This window comes from Dama dama, chromosome 10 (genome assembly GCF_033118175.1).
Source record: "Dama dama isolate Ldn47 chromosome 10, ASM3311817v1, whole genome shotgun sequence".
Lineage (NCBI taxonomy): Eukaryota > Metazoa > Chordata > Mammalia > Artiodactyla > Cervidae > Dama > Dama dama.
Window position 1 is genome coordinate 5767768 of NC_083690.1, and position 26108 is coordinate 5793875.

Genomic DNA, 26108 nt, shown 5'->3' on the forward strand with positions numbered 1-26108 from the left:
GTGTTGCAAGGCACTTCCTAAAGACCCTTAGAGGCCACAGGTTACAAACTAATCTCACAAGGATGCAGGTCACAGGCAAGGGAAGCCAACCGCTGGGGCTGCGATGAGCTGGAGAGGACACACTCAGATGGGGACCGGCCACTCTTGGCTTGGACAACTTATCTCGTTGCCTCTGAGGGCGTCCTCCGATGCTGGGACGTCAAGCTTTTTTAAAAATATTTGCTTATTTGGCTGCATCTGGGGTCTTAGTTCCCTGACCGGGGCCTGAGCCTGCGTCCCCTGCATTGCCAGGTGGATTCTTAACCACTGCAAGTCCTTCTCTCACTCTTTTCAAAGAGAAACCAGAAACCAGAATTCTGGAGTTGTTGCTCTCTTGACTTGTAACTGTTGGTAACTAAATTTTACTAAAAAACACAGAGCAAAGTCACAGAGCGCAGTCCAGACGCCCACAGCCATCACCTGGGAGCTGGGTGAGAGCAGCAGAGTCTGGAGCTCTTTCCAGGTGACTCAGTGAAAGTCAACGTCACTTAGTTGTGTCTGACTCTTTGCGACCCCATGGACTATACAGTTCATGGAATTCTCCAGACCGGAATCCTGGAGTGGGTAGCCTTTCTCTTCTCCAGGGGATCTTCCCAACCCAGGGATCAAACCCAGGCCTCCCACATTGCAGGCGGATTCTTTACCAGCTCAGCCACCAGGTGATTACATATACTTGAAAGTGAGAACCCCTCTGCGTGTGTGGTAAGTCGCTTCAGTCGTGTCTGATTCTGCAACCCTATGGTCTGTAGCCCGCCAGGCTCCTCCGTCCATGGAATTCTCTAGCCAAGAATACTGGAGTGGGTCGCCATACCGTCCTCCAGGGGATCTTCCTGACCCTGGGATAGAACCCGCATCTCTTATGTCTCCTGCATTGACAGGTGGGACCACTAGCGCCACCTGGGAAACCTCTGGATTAAACAAAATAGATCAGGGAGCTGGACGTGCCGTGGGCACATCCTGACTCTGACTCTGGTTAAGCAGTCCCCCACGTGTTAAAGCCTAGGAGCCCCTCAAGTCCACAACTGCTAATTCAGATAAGGTTCTTTTGTTATATCAATTTATCAATTTATTCAAGTGGTAGAAAAACCCACTCAGCGGCAGGGCAAAATAGAGAGCCTGTAAACATGATTTCACCCCTCCTCCCTTCTAAGGAGCTTCCCGTGACAGGAAACACCATTCCAGTGGGCAAGTTCAGTGGTGAGGTCTGTAAAAAAGGGCCCCGTGACGTGCCTGTTGTCTTTTCAATCCACCCCTTGTCCGAGGGGAACGGCTGGACCCTGCCACTTGGCTGCGGCATGGTCATCTCGAGCTCCATTCGCAGCAGCTCCGGCCCCGGGAGGCGGAGGCTCTTTGGCAGCAGCGGGCAGGCCCTGGGGCGGGGGGCAGGCCCCGTGAGCAGCAGACACAGGCAGGCGGGGACAGAGGCTGGCCCTCTGGGAGTGCTGGATTGCATCTGCCACGGCAGGTGGCCAGGCGGGGCTGAGGCACGTTGCTGTCGGAAGCCTGGCTTAGCACCCAGGTCGCGACTACCCGGATGGGTCGGTGGCCTTGGGACTTCCTCTTGCAGAAGTCAGAGCTCCTGGAGATGAGCCTCGGGAACAGGACATGACCAGCAGCGGGAGGCTTCAGTCCTTGAAGGGGTTACAGGAGTCACCCAGCTGCTCCTTCTCTGCGGCCGGGGGCTCCCCGTTCACCTCCTGCAGCGGGTGGTAGACGTAGGCCCCGTCCAGGTGCCGGCTCCGCGCGGCCCTCGACCCCAGGAACAAGGACACATTCGCCACCGTGCTGAGCAGCAGGAGGAAAGCCAGGGCCAAGGTGATGGCCAGCCAGGTGGTCCTGCGGGTGGGAGACAACCCGGAACAGGGATGCTGGATGCGATTCGGGCTGAGGCGGCGCTGGAGGGGCTCCCTCCTTCCCCCCACTTTGCTCCTCCTCCCAGAACAGGTGCACAGCATCACGGGCCTCCGGGGACCACACAGCGGGGAGCAAACAGGCCTACTGGGGTGAGGAGCGTACCCCACACACGTGCCGGAGCAGTGCGGACAGTTATTATGTGGGACAAACCTTGCCTGATATCAGGCTCCCACCTTGCCTGGTACTTCAAGAGGAGTAGGGAAAAACAAAGATTTTGATGTGCTCCTCTCTGGGTTTCAGCTGCTGCCAATAAATGTTACATTGTACATGCCACAAAAAACACAGCTGAGGACCTAATCCACCCCAAGAGGCAGCGGTCTGCATCCTGGGTTCCCGAGGATGTTGGCAACAGAGGGTGGGCTCTCTCCAGGATCCTCAAAGCAGACAGAGCAGCGAGGACCCACACCCCCTCTTCCCAGGCAGGGAGCTGGTGGGGATGTGGCAGGGTAGGGGTGGGGGGAGGGGGGCGGTCCTCCAATGATCTTTCTTCCTTCGTGTGAATCTTGGTCTGAAATCCTCAACGCAGAAGCAGACACATGCTGACTGCCCGGGGGGCGGGGCCTGCAGCCTGTCCCTCATCCCCCCACAGCTCCCGCCCACTGCTGCGGGACCCCATGATCTCATACCTGAGACCTGAGCTCGGGGTGCAGGGCTCCTGAGTGCCCCCGTCCCTGCTCCGGTGTGTTTCCCAGCACACCACCCGGGCTGTCCTCCCAGCCCTCACCTGATCACCAGGTCAGGATCTCCAGGAAGGACCTGGGATCTGAGTTTTGTGATGAGCTCCCAGGTGCTGCCTCCAGGCCAAGGCCAGGGGGTTTTTGATTCACACCCACACCTGGTTTCCACCTGGAGGGGGTGGGCCAGGCACTGCCCTGGGCCATGGGAGGCGACAACTATGTAGAGAGGTTCTTCAAGGGGGGCTCCCAGACCGACAGCACTGGTTCTTGATTCCAGCTCTGTCTTCTAATACACGCCCCCTACCTGGACGTCAAGTTGAAGACCTGCGCTAGAAAGTAAAGGCCCCACACGAGGGGTGAACACGCCCGGGTGCCAGAGAAATGACGTGAATTGCTCAGAGCTTCTGCATCAAAAGCTGAGAAAGCAAGCCCACACCCGGCCCCCTGGACTCCGCTGCGGGGGTGGCCAGGGTCCTCGGCGTCTCCCTGGACACTCGGGGGGCTGCATCAGCTGGGACTCTCCCTGAGCTTAAGCCGGAGAATCGTCGCCTGGTGCCCAGCGGCCACCTCCTAGCCCTGCCTGGGCCCAGAGCAGAGGCCACACCCTGAAGGTGGAAGGAGGCGCTTTCCTCCCTCCCCTGCCCCTGTTCCAACTGAAGCACCTACCTGGTGAAAAGGGAGAGTTCTCCTGCCCTCACGGTGACCTCGGGAGGTGGGAAACACTCCTTCACTGCAAGAGGCCAGGGAGAGGCTGAAGGCTGGGAGAAGAGGGGTCTGCCCTCTCCTGCTCCCGGCGGGGCCCTGGGAGGTGCCTACCTCGGGAGAACAGGCTGCTCAGGGTGGGTGACCAGTTGACACTGCAGTTGCCAGTCTGGGGGTCGCAAGGACACTGGTGCTCACACTTGCAAGGGCTCTGGCAGCCTGGCCCGTACCAGCCGAGCGGACACTCTGCAGGGAGGAGCCAGGAGGACAGCGGTGGGGGCCTCGGTGGCCAGGCCTCTCTCTGCACTGCTAGGATGTGCCCGGGTGTGGGCAGAGCCGGGCTGACGTAGAAGCACCCCCTGGGTGGGGCTCCCTCCAGGCTGACTCAGGGGACCTTCCTGCTTACCCTGCACACAGGTGTCTCCAGTGAAGCCAGGGGGACAGGCGCAGGTCCCCTGCACTGGGTCACAGGTGGCTCCATTATGACACTGACACTTCTGGGCACAGTCTTCCCCGAAGAAGCCACTGGTGCAAGCTGGGGTGGGCGAAGGGGGGGTCTCTGTCAAACCTGGCCCTGCCCTCCCATCCCAGGCTGGGGCCCAGGGGATTGCAAACCCATCTTCAGCACCCCAAGCAGCCCTGTCGGCTCATGTGTCCGTCCAAAAGGCGGTTCCAGACAGCTTGCCACGTGGCAGGCCTGAGGCCACGCCCTCATGGAGCCTCTGCTCTGTTTAGGGAGAGGCTTCTGGTCTAGGCAGCCAGTGAGCCAGAAGGCATGTGTCACAGGATGAGTGAGGACACACGCGCTGGAGGGAGGGGACCGGGTGCAGCAGCAGCGAGCACCGAGGTAGGGGGGTGGAGGGGCCTCTGAGGACCTATCTGCAGGCCTGGAGGGTGGGGGGTGGGGAGGGGGGCCTGGCCGGAGCGCCTGGGGCCTGGCATGTCATGCTGAGGAGTTCAGATTTTTCACTCAGTGCCAAAGAAAGCCGCTAAGGATTTAAGCCATGGGTGACAGTAGTCCTGTAGGACACATCTGAACTGTGTCCTCCCAGAGACAGGTTCCAATTGCAGAACCTGTGAACGTTGAGTTTATTTGGAAATACGGTCTCTGCACATGCAATTAAGGATCTTGAAATGGGGAGCCTGGGGTCCGTGTAAGAGAACGGAGGAGGAGACTGGACCCGGACAAGGGAGGAGGCTGTGCCTGTGAAGTCAGAGACAGAGACTGGGCTGAGGCAGCCACTAGCCAAGGAACATGGGGGCCACCAGGAGCTGGAAGAGGCAGGAAGGATCCTCCCCCAGACCTTTCAGAGCCAGCGCGGCCCTGCTGAGATGGAGTGCTGCCCTCCAGAACTGTGAAGGAAAAAAGGACTGTGTCCATCCTGAGTTAGCGGACTCTTGCTGCAGCAGCCGCAGGATACTGACATGGTGATTTACACGTGGGGCGAAAGCGTGAGACAAGAGCGAAGAGACTAGCGGACCAGGAGGCGGGGATGAAGGCAGCTGAGGCTTGCAGCTCCCAGGATCGCCCCTGCCGAGAGCCCCACGGGGTGCCAGGGAGGAGGCTGGCCCGGGGGCTCTTACCTTCACTGCAGTTGGACCCTGTCCATCCAGCTTCGCAGCGGCAGCCAGCTGCCAAGACAAGACCGAGAAAGCCAGGTGAGGGCCGGGCTGGGCTGGGGCCGTGAGAGAGGGGCACCCGGGCTGGAGCTGCCTCCCGCAGAGCCTGCACTCACTCTCCGTGCAGAGCCTGTGCTGGCTACAGTTGGCGGGGCCACAGTCCAGCTCGTCGCAGGCAGCACCCCGCCAGAAGCGCCCGGTGCACTGGCAGCGCCCCTCCACGCAGGTCCCGTGGCCGCTGCAGTCTGGCGGCTGGCAGCGGGGCTCGTGCACACACACCACGGTGGACACGCGGCGGGGACAGCGCCACATGTTGTCCTGGCTGCAGGGGGACAGGAGCGTCAAGAGAGGCTGAGGTGCTGGCCACCCCTCAGATCACCCACTGCAGGGCTGAGGGCTGCCTCTCCTCATCGTCTCTTCTCCAGCCTTTATAGGTTCTTCCCACCCCAGGGCCTTTGCACACGCTGTTCTGGGCCCAGAAGGCTCTCCCACTCTCGCCCAGTCACCTCCGCACCGTCCAGCTCTCAGCTCATGCTTCTCTATCCTCAGGTCTTTCCTCATCATCACCCGCCCCTCCCATCGGCCCTGGGCAGTGCTGGTACGTTATGTATACCACTTCCTGTAAGCAGCAAGAAGCAGGCATCTCGGCTCCTCTTGCTTCTCTACTGAACCCCCGGAGCCTGGCAAATGACAGGCACTCAGTATTTGTTGAATGAGACAGCCGGGGACAGGCCTGGCCTTGGACCTCAGCAAGGGGGCTCTGGTGGGCTTACCAGTGATCAGACGGGTAACTGGCCAAGGTCCCGTTGAGCACGAAGGTGGCAGAGCCTCCTCCATCCAGGTTGATGGCGTTGACCACGTCCTGTTTCAGCAGGAACTCCGCCATCTCCCACAGGTTAATGCTGCGGCACAAGACGAGCGCTGCTGACCTTGTGGCATCTGCTTCCAGGTTAGTGCACCTTACTTTCCACAGTGGACAGTATCACACACCCGCTATGGCAGGCAAGTTTCTAAGTGCTCCCCCAGCTCAAGTGGCCTGTCCCGATCCTTGGAAGCTATGACTGTAACTAGACATCATCCTCATGATTGGGTCAGGATACACAGCACAACCGTCCACATGTGGGGACCCTGTCCTGGATGATCTGGGTGGTCCCAACGGAATCACAGGAGTCCTTGAAAGCAGAGAGCTTTCTCAGGCTAAGGCAAAAGACGAAGTGAGGGAGACTGGAATATGAGGGGGTTAGATAGATTTGACACACCTCTGCACCTTGAAAATACACAAGAGGAGGGTATACACGTGAGGAGGAACGTGGGCGGCCTCATGAGTGGGGAGGCCCCCAGACAGCAATGACGCAGAGACCTCAGTCCAACAACTCCAAGGACTGCATTCTGCCAACAACCTGAGTGGGCTGCCAAGACAATTCTTTCCCAGAAGCTCCAGATAAGCCCCCCATCTGGCCAAGAACTGGATGGTTTCTGTGGGACACCCTGAACAGGAGAACCTAGCTGAGCACTGGTCGCTCTCCGCTGACTCCCGACCTCCAGAGCTCCGATCTAACAAATCAGTGCCGCCTGTGCTAATCTGTTACACAGCACACTCACTTTACAGAGGAGGAAATGAGCCCAGAGAGGTCAAGTAACTTGTCCACTGCCACAGAGCCAGCATATGGCAGAGCTAGAATGGGAACCAAAGTCTACTCCCGGCTTTGTGAGTAGATACTTTGTGATAATTTCGTTTCACCCCAACCAGAGCTCAGGAGAGATGAGACCCTAAGGAGACTGAGAGCAAATGTGAGGAAGGTGATGAGTTCGTCGAAGTAGGACAGACCTAGGGACCCTCTGCTGGTGGGAAGACAGGGGACAGGTGGGTGTGACGATCCCCAGGGAACACCTGAGGGTCAGAAAGGCAGCTGATGGTGGGCTGAGGCTCCTCAGAGCAGGACTCACCCCCGCTGCTCCGTCTGCCCATCCACGTGCAAGAGCACCAGCTGCCCCTTCCGGTCGTGGCCCACGGCTGTCCTGGCTGAGATCACGTTCACAAATCTGCTGAAGGAACCTGAAGGAGAGGCAGCCTGGCTGATTGCCTGGCCCTTCGGGAGGCCTTCTGGGCTCTGCCTGCCACTTCCTGCCAGCCCGACACCACTCTCCACCTCTGGGTCTGTGCACCCAGCTATCTGCCTGCCCCCTAACCCCGTCCCAGTCCATCTCCACAGGGCAGGCAAAGAGTTGTTCTTCACTGTAAACCAAGCAAGATCAACCTCCAGGTGAAAACACTCCAACGGCCTCCACTGTCCCAAGTTCAAAATCCAAATGCCTTACCGAAGCCTGGCATGACTTCCCTGGACTGCTTACTCTACCCCATCTCCTGGCAGTCTCCCCGCAATTCCATGCAGACACTTTCTGTTCCTTCTGGCTGACTGGGCTTCTCCCCAGCTCTTCCCATGGCTTGCTCCTTCTGAGCTACGTCACCTCCTCCACGAGGCCTTCCCTGACCGTATAATCTAAAACAGCCTGTTTAAACATCTAGGCCATGGCAGACCTTCCCTGTCCCAGTATTCACATCTCAGTGGTTCTCAAAATCCAATGTCAATCAGAATCACCCAGGGAGCTCCTTAGAACACACACTCTTGGGCCTCACCCCAGGGATTCTGATGCTGTGGCTTCAAGGCAGAGCAGGAGGGACTGAAGTTCTGAGTTTACAACAAGATCCTGGGTGACGCTGATGCTGCTGGTCCACAGACACTTTAGGAACACTCCTCTACTGTGCCTTGTTCATAGCTCCATTCCTTCAACTTCTGTCTTAGCACTAACCACCTCTTTTTAGTATACTATATATTTATTTCCTTTCTTACACATTTCATGAAGCCGGAATCCCCACTGATTCCCAATACCTAGACTGGAACTTGTGGAAAGACTTCCCCTACCACCCCACCTATCCAGGTTTTCAAAAGACTTATTGCCAACACCCCCACTCATCACCCACATCTTCTGGTACTCGGCGCCCCCTGCCCACCTGTCTCTTGAGTATCCTCACACTCAGCCGCCTGACTCTCATTAATGTAGATGCTGCCACTGCGAATCAGCCACACGACCCCACTCAGCAGCTGCACAAACGGATTCTCAGTGTCCAGCACCTCCTCTTCAGACAGGTATCTGGAAATAGGGAAGCAGTGAGATTCAGTCAACAGCAGTGGCAAACTGTGGGTAGTGGGGGTCCCCATCCCCGCCCCCTGCCTGGCTACTGGATTCCTCCTGATGCCCAGGAACCTGCCTGGTCCTAGAAGCAATCTTTGAAAACAGTCCACATATCCCAGTCCACACTTCATTTAACAAAAACAACCAACCCCAATAGATCTCAAGTCCACCTATAGCCCTCAACCTCTCAGGCCATCACCCCAGTCAAATTACCATCTGACACCTGCAACAGCCTCTTAACTGGCCTCCTTGCTTTCCACTATGGCTCAGCCTGTTTAGTGTCTGGCAGGATCAGATCAAGCTCTTAAGTGACCAAAATCAGTTCTGTCCTCCTCTGATACTTTCCTCCTTCCTTCCGTCCCTCACACACCAAGCCCCTCTGCACCTCTGAGCCTCAGCACCTGCTGTCCCTTCTGACAGCAATGCTCTTCCTCCAGTTTTGACCCTGGTTGACCTCTGATTAAATTTCACATTAATTTTCTCATGTGATTAAGGTCACCTTCTCAGACCAGTCCTTCCTGATTACCTTCTCTAAACTCAACGCTCTATTTACAGTCACTTCATCCTGTTCATTGCTTCACTGCTTATATACAATGTAAATTAACTTAATTATCTCTCTGGATTTTGTTGAATTTTTCATCAGTAATGGGGGCTATGTGTGTCCTCTTTTGAAGGCAAAGACTGTTTGCTTGTTCACAGCCATACCCCCGCTGCACAGCACACAGACCGACACAAAGCAAGCAACATACCAAACTGAAAGACAATAAACTCTACGAGGAAGGTACTACCTTCCCCTTCCTGGAGATGCGGAAACGGAGGCTCAGCGTGGTTAGGCGACTTGAACACAGCGGCACGGCTACATCTCGACTCTCAGGCCCTCTGCCCTCAACAGTTACCGGACACCCTGCCTCCTCACCCGGTGACCAGAGTCCCGTCGCGGCGGATCCCGAACTGCGCGTTCTGCAGCCCCCCGGCGCTGCTCACCCGCCGCCCTCCGCTCACCACGTTGCCCAGGCACTCGCCCGTCTCCATGCGGAAGAAGCCGCCGTTCTGGGCGACGGTGCAGCCGGCCGGCCGCGCCGTCTCCTCCACAGTGGCGCGGCGCCTCGACTCGCAGCCGCCGGGTCCTCCGGGTTCCAGGACCGAGAAGGTGCGCAGGGGCTCGGGCGCTCGCGTCAGATGACCTGGCACCGCGCGGTCTGCGAAGTACGAGACGAAGGTGCGCACGGAGGGGCGGTGGGCGCTGGCGGTCGGGGCGGCCGGCGGCCAGCTCTCGTGCTCCAGGCGGCCGGCGTGGACTCTTGTGCAGTCCCGGGGGAGGCGCGCGCGCGCGCGGGAGTAGGGCAGGAGCACGTCGTCGTCGCGGGAGGCCCTGCGGGGAGGGGGGGGGGCACACGAGAGTTCGGAGTGCTGTGCCTCGGGCTGGGGGAACCCCCCCACAATCGGACTTGCCCCCGCGAAAGCTGTTACTCACCCCGAGCCGAAGTCGCCGGATGCCTCCAGTAGGCAGCCGCGCAGCCCAATGAAGAAGAGAAGGAAGCGACCCATGGAGGACGCCATGTTGGAGTCGGACCTCCGGTCACGTGAGCCTACCACACGTGACCCAGGGCCACGCACGGTTGACAGCGCTTCGCTCTGAAGCATTTGTACTTCTTCGGATATCGCGAGATGTACTCCTGATAACTTGCTGTGTTAATTTTTTTAGAGGGGGCGGGGTTCTGGGGTGGCGGGAACGTTTTACGTTGTTGCAATATTGAGGTCTACGGGAAAGTTGACAAAGTAGTGTAAAGAACCTCTGTGTACTTTTTACTTGTCTTTACCTATTGTTACCGTTTGCGCTTTATCCATAATACACATTTTTGGAACCATTTCAGCCAAGCTGTGGACACCATGAAGTGTAGACACGTCTATGTACCGCACCTTAACACTTTATGTATCCTCTGTGAGGATTTTCTTACATAAGCACGGGTCAAGTAAAATTAGGATGGTTCCTACCAATAAAATTCTATTAACTAATCCACAGGTCACCTTTAAATATCTCCAGTTGTCCACGCAATGTCCTATATAGCTAGCCAAAGGCAGCGTCCCGGGTTAGGTGGCCTTTTGGTGCCTCTGTGACGCACAAGCCATCCAGGAGCCAGCACAAGTGTTCAGGTGCCAAAAATTCATCAGCAGACAAGTTGGTCTGCTGCCAACTTCCCGGAAACCCTCTGTTCTCAATGAACCAGGAGTTGCGGGTGGCAGGCAGTCTTTGGCAAGTTTCTGACTTTTCCTTTTCCCCCTACTTAGATGTCTGTCGCTCCATTGCCAAGTTGTTGTAAGTGCAATGTGCATGCGTGCTGTCACTTCAGTTGTTTCCGAATTGGAGCCCTAGAAGTCTGAAAGGCTGAGAACCAAGACCCAACGCCCAGCTCAACTGCACTCTACGTTTATTCATCTGCTCTCACACCTGGGTCCATCCCGGCCCCACCTCCCCAGCCCGGCTCCCCGGGGCGAGGGGGACAGCGTTGACCCTGGGTTCTTTGCTTCAGCTGCTTCCGCCTTAGGATGTGACCTGCACCCCAGGACTTAAGAATAAGATGGACTAAAGGTGTGGGCTTCATCTTCCTGGTGGTGGCAGGCGTGAAACTGTGTCAGTGGCCGGCGGGCGGTGTCATTGTGGGTGGCCGCAGCTTCCCCTCTGCTGGGGGGTATTCCGCCAGGACATAGAGGAAGCCACCCAGTGCTGCAACAGCCATGGCTGTGTTGTGGGAGGAGCAGCCGTCTGGGGAGACAGACAGAGGTCCCGTTGTGAGTCCTGGGAGGGGGGCGCAGCAGGCAGCCACTGATCCATTGTGAGGACTTCTCAGATACTCTCTCGGCCAGCCTGGTGTCCCCAGATCTCCCTTGCAGGGCTGGGCACCCACCTGCCAACCTCTGTGAATGTTGACTGCTAAAGTCTCCCCCCTGGGAAGAAATGTCTTCAGCCAGTTGGAACCTCCTCATCTGGGAGGTTATATTTTGTCTGAAAGACTTCCTTACGTGGGCAGGGGTGGCTCTATGTTGTGATTCACGTTCCAGAGCCCCTTCCTGGAGGCCACACCCTGGTCCAATTCTTTCCACCTTCCCCTATGCTCAGGACCTGCGTGAGACCTTCTAGAACAGCACCCAATGGCCCCATTTCACAGATGGGGAAACTGAGAGACTGGGAGCAGAGCTGAGATCCCAACCCTGGAGACTCTATAGCTCATTTCTTCTACTTGACAGCCTCCCTCAGTCCTGCCTGGGGCCCACCTGGTCCCATGTTTGCCCAAACAGCAACCTGGGCCAGGAGCTCCTTTGACATCATTTATAATGAGTCATTTAATTAATATAAATGTCATTTATATGAGTCCTCTGAGCTCAAAATGAGCTGTCCACCTTTAGTTTCTGAGCAGGTTGGAGGGAGCCATGATTTTCCTCTCCTCTGGAGAAAGGAAGGCCCCTCCGAGGGAGCGATAATGCAAACTTCAAGGAGCCTAATTACTAACCCTGGCAATCCATGCTTACTGGTGACCTTTATAGGAAAAATGTGGGAAGCACATTGCATGATGATCTGAAATTAACCCCCCAAAACCCCTATGAATGAGGCATGGCTTGGTTCCCATTTTACAGATGGTGAAACTGAGGTTCAGATAGATTGAGCAACTCCCACAGCAAAGAAAGGCAGAAGCTGATTTGAACCCAGACAGTCTGACTTCGAATCCGGTGCCCTTAGTCAACAGGTGTGCATGTCATAAATGAAAGAAGGAACATGCCTCTCCCAGCTTCCCGGACTGCTGGTCAACCTGCAGGGGCCCCAGGAAGGACCTCAGGCTGTGAGATTTCTGCAGCTCCCTCTCCAGTCCTCAGGGCGGTCCTAGTTTTCAGGTGTCAGTCTCAAGGGAGTAGCCAGATCTCCGGAAGTGCACAGCGGGTCCCCTACCACTGGCTACAGGCAGCCCCAGCCCCTGGGTCAGGCAGACCTTGCCAAGGCAGGGGGCCCTGGAGGTCTCCTGAGAACTCTCCCCCCCACCCCTCCCAGCCTTTGGTGGCAGCTATGAAACAAACCCATCATCACTCTCCTCTCTTGTTACTTGCAGGTAGATGATGAAGCCGTGGTGGGGTTCCTGGGGAGACGTTTAGTTGTTGGAATCATTCCCCAGTGTGTGCTGGACATCTCTGTGCTGGCCGGCTCACCTCCCTTCCTGCTCTTGCCTTGCAGTTATTTTAATTTTTATTAATAATCATAAAAGAAATCTTTTTTGTGCTCAGTGGCTTCAGTCATGTCCAACTCTTTGTGAGCCTATGGACTGTAGTCCGCCAGGCTCCTCTGTCCATGGGATTCTCCAGGCAAGCACGCTAGAGTGGCTTGCCATGCCCTCCTTCAGGGATCTTCCCGACCCAGGGATCTAACCTGCATCTCTTCTGTCTCCTGAATTGGCAGGCAGGTTCTCTACCACTAGCACCACCTGGAATGCATTAATAGTCATAGCCCGTTCTCTGTTTCTCTACACTGATGCACTGGCTACATAGCAAACTCATCTCAATTAGGACACATTTGGCAGGGAAGGGGGCGCTGTTCACAGTGGCTCCAGGGAAATTCTCTGGAGGTCCAGTGGGTTAGGACTCTAGGCTTTCACTGCCAGGAGCCCTGATTGGAGCCCTGGTCAGGGAACTAAAATCCCATAAGCCATGTGGCACAGCCAAAGGAAAAAAAAAAAAAAAAAAAAGAGCTCCAGGATGACATGTAAACTGGGAACACCAGGACTGTGCTTGTCCCTTGTCCACTGGTTCAAGGATCCCGCTTCTGCCCTTCTTTGCTCCAAATCCCAGTGCACCAACCCCTCCAAACTATTCAATACGTTCACCAGTCTGCCTTGCCCACCACAGGCAGGCACAGGTGGGATGAGGGGAGAAGCTGGGTGTCTCTCCCCCCGCCCCCATCTTCTTTGCATCCAGCCTCCACAGGCTCCGCTCCTCCCACGGTCCCTCCAGTTCTGCCTCCAGGGAGGATGGGGGCGTCCTGCAGTGGCTAACCTCTGTGTTTTCTTACCTTTTCTGTTTTCAGCTCTTGCAGCATCTCTGAGATGAGTTCCCTGTATTCAGTTCCCTCTGCTGAAATTCCCAGTTAAGGGTCTGTTTTCCTGACTAGACTTTGACTGAGAGGGTTACCTCAGTGACGTTCAGAGTGAAATACGCTTAAACATCTCTTTTATGTTCCCTTCACTGGAGACAGCATCTCTGGACTCCCCACTTTCAAAGAGGAGGGCATCAGCGATTCCTACCCTTCCCTTCAGCTCCCAAACACAAAGACATTCCAGTCCGGCCCCTCAGTGATGCTGGCACCCTCAGTGACCCTTGAGGGTGAGCTGTGTGTATCTCTTTTAGGCCCTCTTGACAAGAAGAAGGTCCCTTGGGTATTTTCATTACCTGCAAATTGTTTTTCTCGCCTCTTCACTCTTCTCAAAAAATGCTGTTGGTACTGAATGGCTTCAGGTAATTCTTCATCTTCAGCAGCTGGGAGAAGAGTACAAGGTGAACTTCTCAAGATGGATTTTTTTTGTATTTCTGTTTTTCCTTTTTTCAATTGGGGTATGATTGCTTTCCGATGTTGTGTTAGTTTCTGCTGTACAATGAGGCAATGGGTTTTAAACATTACTGGCTGGGACTTTCCTGGTGGTCCAGTGGCTAAGACTTTGAGCTCCCAGCGCAGGGGGCCTGGGTTCCATCCCTGGTCAGGAAACTAGGTCCCACCTGCCACAACTTAAAGATCTGCATACTGCAACTTAAGATCCCGTGTGTGGCAAATAAGACCAGGTGCAGCTAAATAAATAAACTCTGAAAAGGTACTGGCTAAGCCCCCTCCTCTTCACAACACCTCAAGCAACACACGTCTCCTGAATCTGGAGGCACTACCGGAAGTTTCCACGAGCACCTGTCTGCTGCCACGTCCCCAACATCTGTGTGTGCCTGTGTGCACTTGTGTGCATGGACAGGCATGGTGCACGTCCCTCTCCACACCCCTAACACCACGCATCCTTTCCCCACCTGGCGTGGAAGCCTAGCACCCTCCCGCCCCACGCCCACTCCCAGTGAGGGAGGAATTGCAGCTCACCTGGCTCCCCGAAGCATCCTTCCCGCGGCTTCTGCCAGCTGAGAATGGCCTGCAGCCACCGGAGCTTGTAGAAGTCAGAGAAGCCACTCATCCCACACAACACGACTGGAAGCAAAGACAGGGGACCCTCTGCAGGCCTGCCTCTCAGGCCCACCTCCTCCCCCTCCCCAAGGCCACCATGGTGCCATCTGCTAGAGAGAAGCAGCACCAGAAGGTGGGCACTCAACACCGTGGCTGGGACTTCCCTGGTGGTGCAGTGGATTGGAGTCCGCCTGCCAATGCAGGGGACACCGGTTCAACCCCTGGTCCAGGAAGGGTCCACATGCCTCAGAGCAACTAAGGCTGTGTGCCACAACTGCTGAGCCTGGGCTCGAGAGCCTGCGAGCTGCAACTACTGAAGCCCGTCCCCAGAGCCCGTGCTCTGCAACAAGAGAAGCCACTGCAATGAGAAGTCTGCAAACTGCAATGAAGAGTAGCCCCAGCTGACTGCAACTAGAGAAAGCCCTTGCCAAAATTAAAAAAAAAAATGAGTGAAGACCCAGTGGAGCCATAAAACAAAAATGAACAAACCCCACAGTGGCTGGAAGGAGGCCCTGAGGGCCTGCCTTAGTGAGCAGGGGCCCTCAGACCTGAGTTCTGCTTCCACTTAGGGTCTCAGTCAGGGCTGCTCAAGAGTCAGGGTCAGTACGGGGGCCTGGACACCCAAGCAAAGGAGCAGTCACCCAGGGATTCCTCTTTCAGTCTCCTCTCTCAGGCTTTAAGGGTCTGTTTGCCAGTCACATAGTTAGTCAGTCTGTCCAGAGTTCCACCACTGGGTCAGCTTTTGGGGGCAGGAAGCAGTCAAAACAGTGGCAGAAAAAATACAGAATGCGCACTTAAATTTGAGTTTCAAAAGAACGATGAATTTAAAAAAAAGTATAGCCCATGCAATGTTGGGGATATACTTATACCAAGAGTATATTCATTGTTTATCTGAAGTCCAAATTTGCCTGGGCGTCCTGTATTTTCATTTGCTGAGCCTGGCAGCCCTACTCTGTGTTTGTGTGTGTGTGTCTGCCTGAAATCAGGGACACCCTGCAGCTCTGTTGCTAGAGTAGAATGCGGGGCCCACTGTTTTCCATGAAGACATCCCGGGTCGGGTAGGCATATCCGATGGCATCAGCTCTCCGGTTCAGGTCCATCATGTTGGCACAGAAGATGTTCATGTAGTGCTGGCTCTGGCGGAACAGCCCTTTGGTGCATCCCCTCTGGGGGAACAGAGAGACAAGTCAGAGAGTGGGTGGCAGATGCATGCTCTGTTACAGGGAAATACCTGCTTTTCTGAAATGGTTTTGCAAGTGGCTGCCTTTGACAGCTGGAGAAGGAAATGGCAACCCACTCCAGTATTCTTGCCTAGAGAATCATGTGGACAGAGGAGCCTGGTGGGCTGCTGTCCATAGGGTCACACAGAGTCGGACACGACTGAAGTGACTTAGCATGCATGCATGCCTTGGAGGAGGAAATGGCAGCCCACTCCAGTGTTCTTGCCTGGAGAATCCCAGGGACGGAGGAGCCTGGTGGGCTGCCGTCTATGGGGTCGCACAGAGTCGGACACGACTGAAGCGACTCAGCAGCAGCAGCAGCAGCAGCAGCCTTTGACAGCAGATCTTTCTCCTTTTCTCCCCAAATTTCTTCCCCATCTGCGCTCCCAGCCCATAGGAGGCTTAGTCACCGGGGGACCGAGAGACCTGGGTTCAAGTTCTGACTCAGCCACTTAGGAGCTGTGCGACCTCTACCACCTAAGTTAACCTATTATGAGCCTCAAGGGTCTTCATGGGGAGAAGAAAGTGATGCTGCTGGGAGCTGCACCAGAGGGGTGCTGGTGTGGGTGGGAGTGCCTGACACCAGGGGGCACTCTCAAGCTGTTAGCTGCTGTCACTGCAAGCTGATTCCAGCCTACCCAGGCAGCTACAGAGCTTCACAAGGGAAAAAAACTACCATATGGCCCAGCAATCCCGCTACTTGGGCGTACACCCTGAGAAACCCACAATCCAAAAAATGCACATGTGCCCCAGCAGTCACCGTAGCACTATTTACAGTAGCCAGGACATGGAAGCAACCTAGGTGTCCATCGACAGATGAATGGGTGAAGAAGGTGTGGTAAAAATATACAGTGGAATAGTACTCAGCCATCAAAAGGGAATGAACGTGAGTCAGTTGTAGTGAGGTGGACGAACCTAGAGCCTGTTATACAGAGTGAAGTAAGTCAGAAAGAGAAAAACAAATATCATATATTAATGTATACATATGGAAATCTAGAAAAATAACACTGATCAACCTGTTTGCAGGGCAGGCATAGAGATGCAGGCATAGAGAATGGACTTGTGTACTCAGCTGGGGAAGGAGAGGGTGGGACAAACTGAGAGAGTAGCATTTACATATATATGCTATCGTGTGTAAAATAAATAGCTGGTAGGAAGCTGTGTATAACACAGGGAGCCCAGCCTGGCATTCAGTGATGACCTAGAGGGGTGGGCTGGCGGGAGGGGAGGAAGGCTCAAGTGGGAGGGGACATATATATATAATTATGACTGATTCGTGTTGTTTTGCAGCAGAAACCAACACAACATTGTAAAGCAATTATCCTCCAATTAAAAAAAAAAAAAAGAGCCTGGGCTGCGGATTGGTCTCACCACACGGAGAAAAGGACGGGTGATGAGAACAGGCTTTAAAAACTGCTATAGCAGTATGTCAGACTAATTTTCTATCTGCTGAATCTAATAATCACAACAATTTCCCTTGTAATTAGGCTTTTATTGTATTTGCAAAAACACTGGGCTGTGACAATTTGCAAATAAATAATAATTAAAAAATCTATTAAAATCAACAAGTCCTTTCTTGATTAAGAATTTCTGGGCATTGAGTAACATTTTTGAATAGAGATAGCAAGCCCTGCTTTGTATATAAATAAATATATGTGTAAAATGAGCATTTAGCGAGAGTTCCCTGGCAGTCTAATGGTTAGGATTCTGTGATTTTACTGCTGTGACCGGGGCTCAGACCCTGGTCAGGGAACAGAGATCCTGCAAGTCATGTGGTGAGGCCAAAATAAAATAAATTAAAATGAGTATTTAGCAAAATCTGAGTGCTTGGGATTGAAAGAGTGTTGGGCACAGGGAGGTGATGGTGGGTCTCTTTTGGTCTTGGCTTGGTTTTCTGGAAGCAGCTAGTGACTGACTTTGTTCTAAGACCTTTTCCATCTGTTGTTTACTGAGCTACTTCTGCGGCTCCTCTCCCAACCCCTCTCTGTTTCCCTGATGCCCTGTGATCCAGTTCAGCATGCAAAGCTCTTTGTCCAACAGAACCTCAACACTACCACCCCCAACCTCTCCACCACTTTGGTTGGATTTCACGGCTGATGAATGGCATGCTATTTCCCACTCCTGATGTCTGAAGCACAGGTTTAAAACCCGCGTGTTTTCCTGGTGTGAATATGCAAAACCACACTGTCGAGAGTGCCTTCCAGTCATTCTTTCTCCTCCTCCAGCTGTGGCTGGGCCCACACCGGGCACTTACCATTCTGGCCGAGAGGAAGAAGAGTAGCTGATGGGACAGGCAGTAGCCAGAGCAGCCTGGCCTGGTCATGAAGGTCCTGCAGAAATTGGAGAGCCGGCAGGGCTGGCTGCTGTTTGTCCTGCGAGAGAAGTGGTTCCAGGCTGTTAAGAGTGTCCTAAATGAAGCCTGGGAGCCTGGAGCCTTCCCGGGTCCTGATTCCCAATCTAGTTACTACAGCCCCCAGCAGGGTCAGGCCCGCAGCTGAGCCAGATAAACACGTGTCCTTTTCTGGACTGGCTGAATCGGTCCCTCCGTCACAGGGGAGGTGACACTGGAGCTGTCCTAGGTTGGGGGAGGCACCAGGGGCTGTGACATCCCATTTCTCCATGGGACTCCCCAGTACCATCTTTCTCAGAATTGCCCTAAACAGCAGACCCCTAGGCCCGGTCTGTCCCCCACAACCCCCGTGCCAGGCCTGCCCCATAGAAGGGATGGGGCAGGTCCCTCATTGCAGCAGAGCCCCTCTGCAAGCCCAACTGTGTCCTGGCCCAAACACCTCTATGAAGGATGCTGAGACGGTGGGGGCCTGGGCACCTGCTGCCTCTTTTGCTCATGGGTTCCATGGATCCCTGCACCTAGCACTGGCCCTGGAGGGTTTCCTCCAAGCCCAATGCACAGCAGGATAAAATGGTGAGCTCAACAAGGCTGGGTCCTTCTTTCTGGGACTTACAGCCCTGTGCTGCTTTTTGGAACCAGTTCTCCTAGCTGGATGCAGTTCACATTTGTTCTGTGGAACCATGAAACAAGCGTGAACTGGACCCGGCTAGGAGAACTAGCCACCGTGGGAGGTCAGCTTCCTGCTATGGGGTCAGGGAAGGTTCTGGAAGCAAGATACTGGAGCTGGCCTAAAGTGTGAGCGGTTACTTAAGCACAGGGGCTGGGGTGAGGCAAGGGGGAAGGGAAGAGATACCACAGAGGCGACTGCTGGGCATGGGCAAAGGCCTGCAGTGGGAGGGAACAGGGGCCTCTGAGGGTCTGAAAAGAGGCCACAGGGGCTGGACCAGAGGAGCCTGGGGACCTGGAGGGCAGAGGAAGTGCTAGTCACTCAGTCATGTCCAACTCTCTGCGACCCCCATGGACTGCAGCCCGCCAGGCTCCTCTGTCCATGGGATTCTCCAGGCAAGAATACTGCAGTGAGTTGCCATTTCCTCCTCCTGGGGATCTTCCCGGCCCAGGGATTGAACCCGGGTCTCCTGCATTGCAGGCGGATTCTTTACCGTCTGAGCCACCAAGGGAGGGCAGAGGAGTCGAGGCTTTATCTGCGAACAAGGAAGCTTCACACTGGAGTGGGGTGTTCAGATGTGCTTTTTGGAAAGACCCCTCCAGTGTGGGAGACCAGTCAGTGGGGGGTTGCAGGGCATGGAGGTGGGTGTCTAGAGTGGGCCGGAAGCCTTTGATGGAGGCAGGGGGCCGAATCAGAGATGGGGATGGGATGAGGAACAGCTCTCAGGGGAGCTGGCACCTAGTTTTGCCCAAACCCCTGGGGTTTTGGGGGCTTCCCAGGTGGTGCTAATGGTAAAGAACCTGCAGAAGACATAAGAGACGCAAGTTCGATCCCTGGGTCAGGAAGATCCCCTGGAGCAGGGCATGGCAATCCACTCCAGTGTTTTTGCCTGGAGAATCCCATGGACAGAGGAGCCTGGTGGGCTACAGTCCATGGGGTCACAAAGTTGGATACGACTGAAGTGACTTGGCACGGCACAGCACTGGGGCTTTGGGAAGCAGGTGGGACCGGAGGCCTGGCGGAAGGCAGGCGCTTTGGGGTCTTCAGGAAGTGAGGCAGGTCCAGGGGACCCACCCGGTTCCCAGCAGCTGCACCAGGCACAAGTCACTGAGCTCCTCTGAGAAGGAGTCCTCCTGCTCAAAAGTGGGGTAGACCATGGAGGCCTCGGTGCGGGTCCAGGCACGTGGAAGCTTCCAAAACCCAGGTTCAATGGTCAGCTGGAACTCTGGTGGAGAAGAGGGAGTGGGGGGAGACACAGGAGCAGTGAGTCATGCCATGGTTAACCACCCCCCAGGCTCCTGTGGTTCTGAGCCCAGGAACTGGCTGTCCCTCCCCTGGCAGCCCTGACTGCACTCAGGTGCCTTCAGGGCTCTGAGCATTGCCTGAGGGTTGAGTACTGCATTTGAAATATTCACAAAGCTCTTTATCTGAAAAATAAAAAAAAAATCACTAGGAACAATGTTGGGACAGGCTCTGAGTAAATCTACTGCACCCCATGGAAGCTTGAGACATCTAGACAGGGTTAGTTGCCTCTTTTGGTTCTGTTAGAACATGGAGCTCCTGCAGAACCAACCCCAGGATGAGCCAGGCTGGGATGGTCTCAGGGACCAGGCCTGGGAGAGGGTGTATGCTCAGTCGCTAAGTTGTGTCTGACTCTTTGAGACCCCATGGACTGCAGCCAGCCAGGCTCCTCTGTCCATGGGATCTCTCAGGCAAGAATGCTGGGGTGTGTTGCCATTTCCTTCTCCAGGGGAGAGTGTGGAGCACTCCACATACAGAGAAGCAGGCCAATGCTGGGGAGAGCTGGGGTCTCTCATGCTGTCTGGCCAGTTATCTCCCCACTTACCCTCATGGACCTGGGAAGGGGAGCCTGGGAGGCAGGACTGGACCACACGGGGCTGGTTTATACCCCCCACCGCCCCCACCCAGGAACAACTCAGGCCAGGGCTTCTAGGGTGGGGCCCCTTGGTAGGATGACTCCAGGCTGACGAGGAGACAGAGGCTCTGCATTCTAGGGCGAGAAGAAAGATAGTGGCAAGATGCTAATGTTTGCCATGCAAAGGGCCAGATTACCTTTTAGATCTCGACCCTCCCTCTCCTCTGGTCTGGGATGGTCCTTTGCCCCCAAGCCTGGACATGAGCTGAAAAAGTGAGGGAGAGCCACTCCCTACCTTCCACCTGCCCTCCGTGGGTGGGAGAGGCCATCTCAAGCTGAAGTCAAGGATGACCGAACACCCGCAGGGGCAGCTGGTTACAGGTCCTCCCAGGCCCTCCCTGACGCCAACTGAAGCTGCAGCAGGTGGTTTCAGTGGGCGCCCCCAGAAGCTGTCTGTGCTCCTGAAGAAATGGGACTCCACCCACGCTCTTACCTCTTAGGTACTTGGGGTCACTCAGGTTGAGGTAGAAGATGGAATCGTGGAGGAGAGGAGCCAACTTCTCCACCAGCTTGCCCACACGCAGGCCGAGCGGCTGCAGCTGGGAGTCCTGCGCCCACTTCTCCTGAACGCCTTTGAGCTGCACTGCAAGGGGGAAGCAGAGTTCATTCATCCCAACACTGGATGAACCACATGGACAGGAAAATATACCCCCAGTTATAATGCATACCGAGCTCTCTGCTTCTTCCAGCTCTTGAGGGGAAAATATTTGCTGAGTTTATTGGAAACTAGGCCTCTGGGGAGCTCAGCTGGGTACTGGCAGGGCGGGGAGTGGTGGTCAGAGTGAGGGAAGGTGGTGGCTAAGAGCTTGATTTCTGGAGGGGGGCCAGGGTTCAGGTCCTGGCTCTAATGCTTTCTCATTGGGTGACCTGAGGAAGTCATTTAATTTCTCTCTGCTTCACTTTCTCCATCTGTAAAATGGGAGTCGTGATATTCCTTCCTTCTTGGAGGATGGGGTTATAAAGATTAAATAAGCAAAGGCATGGCACTAGTGGTAAAGAACCTGCCTGCCAGTGCAGGAGACGTTAAGAAATGCAGGTTCAATCCCTGAGTTGGGAAGATCCCCTCTAGAAGGAAATGGCAACACACTTTAGCATTCTTGCCTAGAAAATCCCATGGACAGAGGAGCCTGGTGGCCTGAGGTCCATGGGGTTGCAAAGAGCTGGACATGACCGAAGCAACTTAGCCCTAATGCATATAGAGGACTTGGCATTGTCCAGAGTGCAAAGAAAACACTTAATAATGTTTAGTGATTATTATTAGTTATAGAGACTTGGGCTTTGTGGTCCAGGAGGAAAAAATGAGGGAGAGACTCAGATTGCAGAGTGGAAGGCTGCTGTGTACAATTGAGCAGGTTGTACACTGCACAAGGGCAACACACATTCTTATCATGGGTTTGTACATGTTTTAAGACAATTTTCCAGCAGATGTCAGTCAAGTGACTCCAGAAGGGTGGTACCTTTTTCTAATTCTCACAGAGGTGCCCTGTGGACTAGCAGTGGCCCAGGAGGGATGGGAGAGGATGGGGTGGCTGGAAGAGAAGGTCATGGGGTAGCCAGAAAGAGAGGAGATATGAGAGGGAGCATCAGTGCAGAGCTGAGAAGTGAGATGCGGTAGGGCAGCTGCTGTCAGGTTGGGCACTGCGTGGGGGAGAGTGGACAAGGTTTGAGGAGGGTGCTGGGCAAGTCTGGCAGGATGATGGGCTCTGTAACACCCCTCCCCCGACCCCGCTCCTCTCTGAACTGGAACCAGGCAGTCTAGTTCTGAAGCCTTATTCTAGATCGTTTGGCTGAACCTGTGGATAGAGAGTCCCAGGAGGGTTGCTGATCATCAAAGAGACCAGGTGAGCCCAACCTGACCTCATGGTGATCCTAGGTCCTTGAGCTTGCTCCTGTTTCTCCCTGCATGTGTGGCAGCTGCTGCCGCATTCTGGAACCCCCTTGAGGCAGCTGGAAGCAGCTGGAGGGACCCTTTGCTCTCTTAGGTCAGTGTCTGCCTGTCCAGCCCCAAGCAGAGATGACCCGGGAAATGGATGGGCAATCTCTTCTTACTGGACCCCTCCCAGAATGTGAACCCTCCTCTCTCTCCCAGGAAGATTGAGAATATAGGCAGGATCCTTAGAAGGAGGGCTGTGGTAGCCAGCTCATTTCCCATCCTTTCGGCCCCCTCCCGCTTGGGATGGGGCCAATCTGTGAAACCAACATGAAACTGGGGAAATGGCGACATGCGACTTCCAAGTGTGTGCTCAGTCTCTCAGTCGTCTTTGACTCTTTGCCAGGCTCCTCTGTCCATGGGAGTCTCCAGGCAAGAATACTGGAGTGGGTTGCCATGTCCTCCTCCAGGGGATCTTCCTGACCCAGGGATCAAACCTGCATCTCTTGCGTCTCCTGCATTGGCAGGTGGATTCTTTACCACTGAGCCACCTGGGGGGCCCCTGTGACTTCCAACATTAGGTTGTAAGAGACACCAAGGCTTCCGCTCGGCTCTCTCTTGGGCCACTTGCTCTGGGTGAAGCGGCTGTTGAGCTATGAGGATGCTCAAGCAGTCCCTGGAAGAGCCCACGTGGTGGGGAACAGGGGCCTCCAGCCGCCAGCCAGCGCCAACCCACCAGGCCTGTGGGTGAATGGGGCATCTCTGCCAGCACGAGGGAAGCCTCAGATGATCACAGTGCTGGCCACCATCTGGATGGGAACCTCATGCGAGACCCCGAGTCAGACCCTCCCAGCCAAACTGCTCCTGGATTCCTGACGAACAGAAGCCAGGAGATAATTGTTGTTTCAAGCAGCCAAATCCTGGGGCAGTTTGTGCAGCAATAGGTTATTGCAGGGCTTCCCAGGTGGTGCTAGAGGTAAAGAATCCACCTGCCAATGCAGGAGATGAAGGTTCGATCCCCGGGTTGGGAACATCCCCTGTAGTAGGAAATGGCGATCCACCCCAGTATTCCTGCCTGGAGAATCCCGTGGACAGAGGAGCCTGGTGGGCTACAGTCCATAGGGTTGCAGAGTCAGACACGACTGATGTGACTTAGTACGCACACATGCCAATGCAGGGGACACCAGAGATGCAGGTTTGATCCCTGGGTTGGGAAAATCCCCTGGAGAAGGAAATGGCAACCCATTCCAGTATTTTACTTGGGAAACTCCATGGATAGAGGAGACTGGTGGGCTGCAGTTCATAGGGTCACAAAGAGACGGACAGGACTTAGTGACTAAACAACAACAAAGAGGAGTTATAAGACGGGACGAGGGTTACATGAAGGAGACCTGCACCCTGATCCTGTCCTGGAGGGGAGGGGACCAGGGTCTTGAGGATGCAGCCTGGGGGTGGGGGTCAGGGGCATGGGGAGGACACAAGGAAGCCAGAGGCAGTGAGGCCACAAGGACACAGTGCAGAAGGTCCCAGAGCCCCACCTCCTGCTGGGATCTGGTGTGTGAAAAGTTGTCGTGGCAACACAGATGGGGTGACACAGGAATGGGGCCAGCCAGAGCCTGGGATTTGTCGCTGGGGTCAGGGAGGGGCTCCCTGAAACCCTTGGTGAGTGTTTGCCTTGGCCTATCTCCAGCCCCCTCCTCGGAGATCTTATATCCTTCAAAGCTGAACAAACACTTGGCTGTTTTCTCAGAGCCTTCAGGCGGCTCTGGCTGGATGCAGGGGGAGCCAGGGCAGGCACACTCATGGGCACACTCCCACTGCTAGCTTCGGTCCTGGCATGTCTGGAGGGGGTGTGCTTAATAGCCCAGTTGTGACCCCAAATACTGTAGCCTGCCAAAGTCCTGTGTCTACAGGATTCTCCAGGCAAGAATACTGGAGTGGGTGGCCACTTCCTACTCTAGGGGATCTTCCCGACCCAGGGACCAAACCCACGTCTCCTGTGTCTCCTGCATTGGCAGGTGGGTTCTTTACCTGCTGAGCCATCCCTGGCAAGTCAGGAGGGAGGGATTGACAAATGAATCATTTCCTCCCTGGAAAATAATAATTTCCAAATCTTTTCTTGAGTGGCCTCTGAATCCTTCCTGCTTCTAAAAAAAGAAAGTAATTGATCATAGAGGGTCTCTAGACAACCTCAAAGGGGCCAGCCGCCCTCTGCCCCTCTTTCCTTAATCAGAGCATCGTATTCGGGGACCAGAAGGTGGGCTGGTCCCGGGGTGCAGAGCGGGCAGGTGACAGGCTGAGAACTGCCTTCTCGGTGGCCAGTCCAGGGCAACCAGAGTGCACCCACCTTCTAGCATCCGGAACCCCAGCACGCCGTCCAGGTTGATTTCGGGCAGCCTCTTCTTCAGGAAGGACGTGGCTCTGTCCAGCGCGGAGAGGATGAAGCCCGTGATGGTGGCCTTGCCCTCTGGGGTGTCTGGTGGTGGCAGCCAGGAGGGCTGCAGTGGCGGGGCCGCCAGGAGCAAGAGCAGGAGCGGGAGCCCTGGGCTGGACATGGCTGGTCTTCTGACAGAGGCTGCTGGAGCGCTTCAGCCCCGGGCCGGCCCGCCCCATGCGCCCGCCTCCCACCTCCTCCCCCTCCACCCGCAGAGAAGTAGAGGAGTGGCCAGGCGGGGCTGATCCTGCAGCCTAGAATGGCCTGGGCAGAGGGGTTGGAAAGGGCGGCTGCCAGGAACGAATTGTGGGGATGGGGGTGGGGTGGGGTGGGGTGGGGGAGGCAGGGGTCGGAGCCTCGCAGTCAGGCCAGCCAGCCCTGCACATGGAGCCAGCTGGCTGCAGGCTGGGGAGAGGGGCCATCCTTTCCTTCTCACCCCTTACTCTCCAGGTTCACAGGTTACATCTCTGATCGATCAACTGCAAAGTTGGTTTGGATTTATTTTGCTTTGTTTGAAATAAGTTTGAAATGAAAAGATGTTTGCCCCTTGGAAGGAAAGCCAATTCTTTGCAACCCCTGTGGACTGTAGCCCGCCAGGCTACATGGGATTTTCCGGGGAAGAATACTGGGGTATGTTGCAATTTTCTTCTCCAGGAGATCTTCCCCACCCAGGGATGGAACCTGGGTCTTTTACATCTTCTGCATTGGCAGTCAGGTTCTCTAACACTAGTGCCACCTGGGAATCCCTGACAAACCTAGACAGTGTATTAAAAAGCAGAGACATCACTTTGCTGACAAAGTGATGAATATAGTCAAAGCTATGGTTTTCCTGGTAGTCATGTACAGATGTGAGAGTTGGACCATAAAGAAAGCTGAGTGCTGAAGAATTGATGCTTTCCAACTGTGGTGTTGAAGAAGACTCTTGAGAGTTCTTTGGACTGAAAGGAGATCAAACCAGTCAATCCTAAAGGAAATCAACCCTGAATATTTATCGGAAGGACTGATGCAGAAGCTGAAGCTCCAATACTTTGGCCACCTGATGTGAAGAACTGACTCGTTGGAAAAGACTCTGATGCTGGGAAAGACTGAAGGCAGGAGGAGAAGAGGGTGACAGAGGATGAGATGGTTAGATGGCGTCATTGACTCAATGGACATGAGTTTGCGCAAACTCTGGGAGATAGTGAAGGACAGGGAAGGATAGTGCTGCAGTCCATGGGGTCACAAAGAGTCAGACAAGACAGCCACTGAGCATGCACACATCACATATTTATTGACTTCTTTGGCTGCT

General features: G+C 54.9%; 2 protein-coding genes across 2 annotated transcripts; both read right to left on the reverse strand.

Moving 5' to 3' along the window:
- Positions 1 to 1074: 1074 nt before the first annotated feature.
- On the reverse strand, positions 1075 to 9775 carry NAGPA (N-acetylglucosamine-1-phosphodiester alpha-N-acetylglucosaminidase). The gene is made up of 11 exons (XM_061152785.1): positions 9622 to 9775; positions 9064 to 9519; positions 7966 to 8105; positions 6900 to 7008; positions 5726 to 5854; positions 5069 to 5274; positions 4917 to 4964; positions 3739 to 3867; positions 3447 to 3578; positions 3297 to 3360; positions 1075 to 1875 (listed from the first exon to the last, which is right to left on the reverse strand). Exons 1-11 carry the CDS (start codon positions 9705 to 9707, stop codon positions 1665 to 1667), a joined length of 1710 nt encoding a protein of 569 aa, XP_061008768.1. The 5' UTR covers positions 9708 to 9775; the 3' UTR covers positions 1075 to 1664.
- Positions 9776 to 10443: 668 nt separating this feature from the next.
- On the reverse strand, positions 10444 to 24941 carry C10H16orf89 (chromosome 10 C16orf89 homolog). The gene is made up of 8 exons (XM_061153948.1): positions 24734 to 24941; positions 20950 to 21099; positions 19655 to 19805; positions 17818 to 17935; positions 15374 to 15509; positions 14263 to 14367; positions 13578 to 13664; positions 10444 to 10911 (listed from the first exon to the last, which is right to left on the reverse strand). The coding sequence occupies exons 1-8, from the start codon at positions 24939 to 24941 to the stop codon at positions 10781 to 10783; spliced, it is 1086 nt and encodes a 361-aa protein (XP_061009931.1). The 3' UTR covers positions 10444 to 10780.
- Positions 24942 to 26108: the final 1167 nt, after the last annotated feature.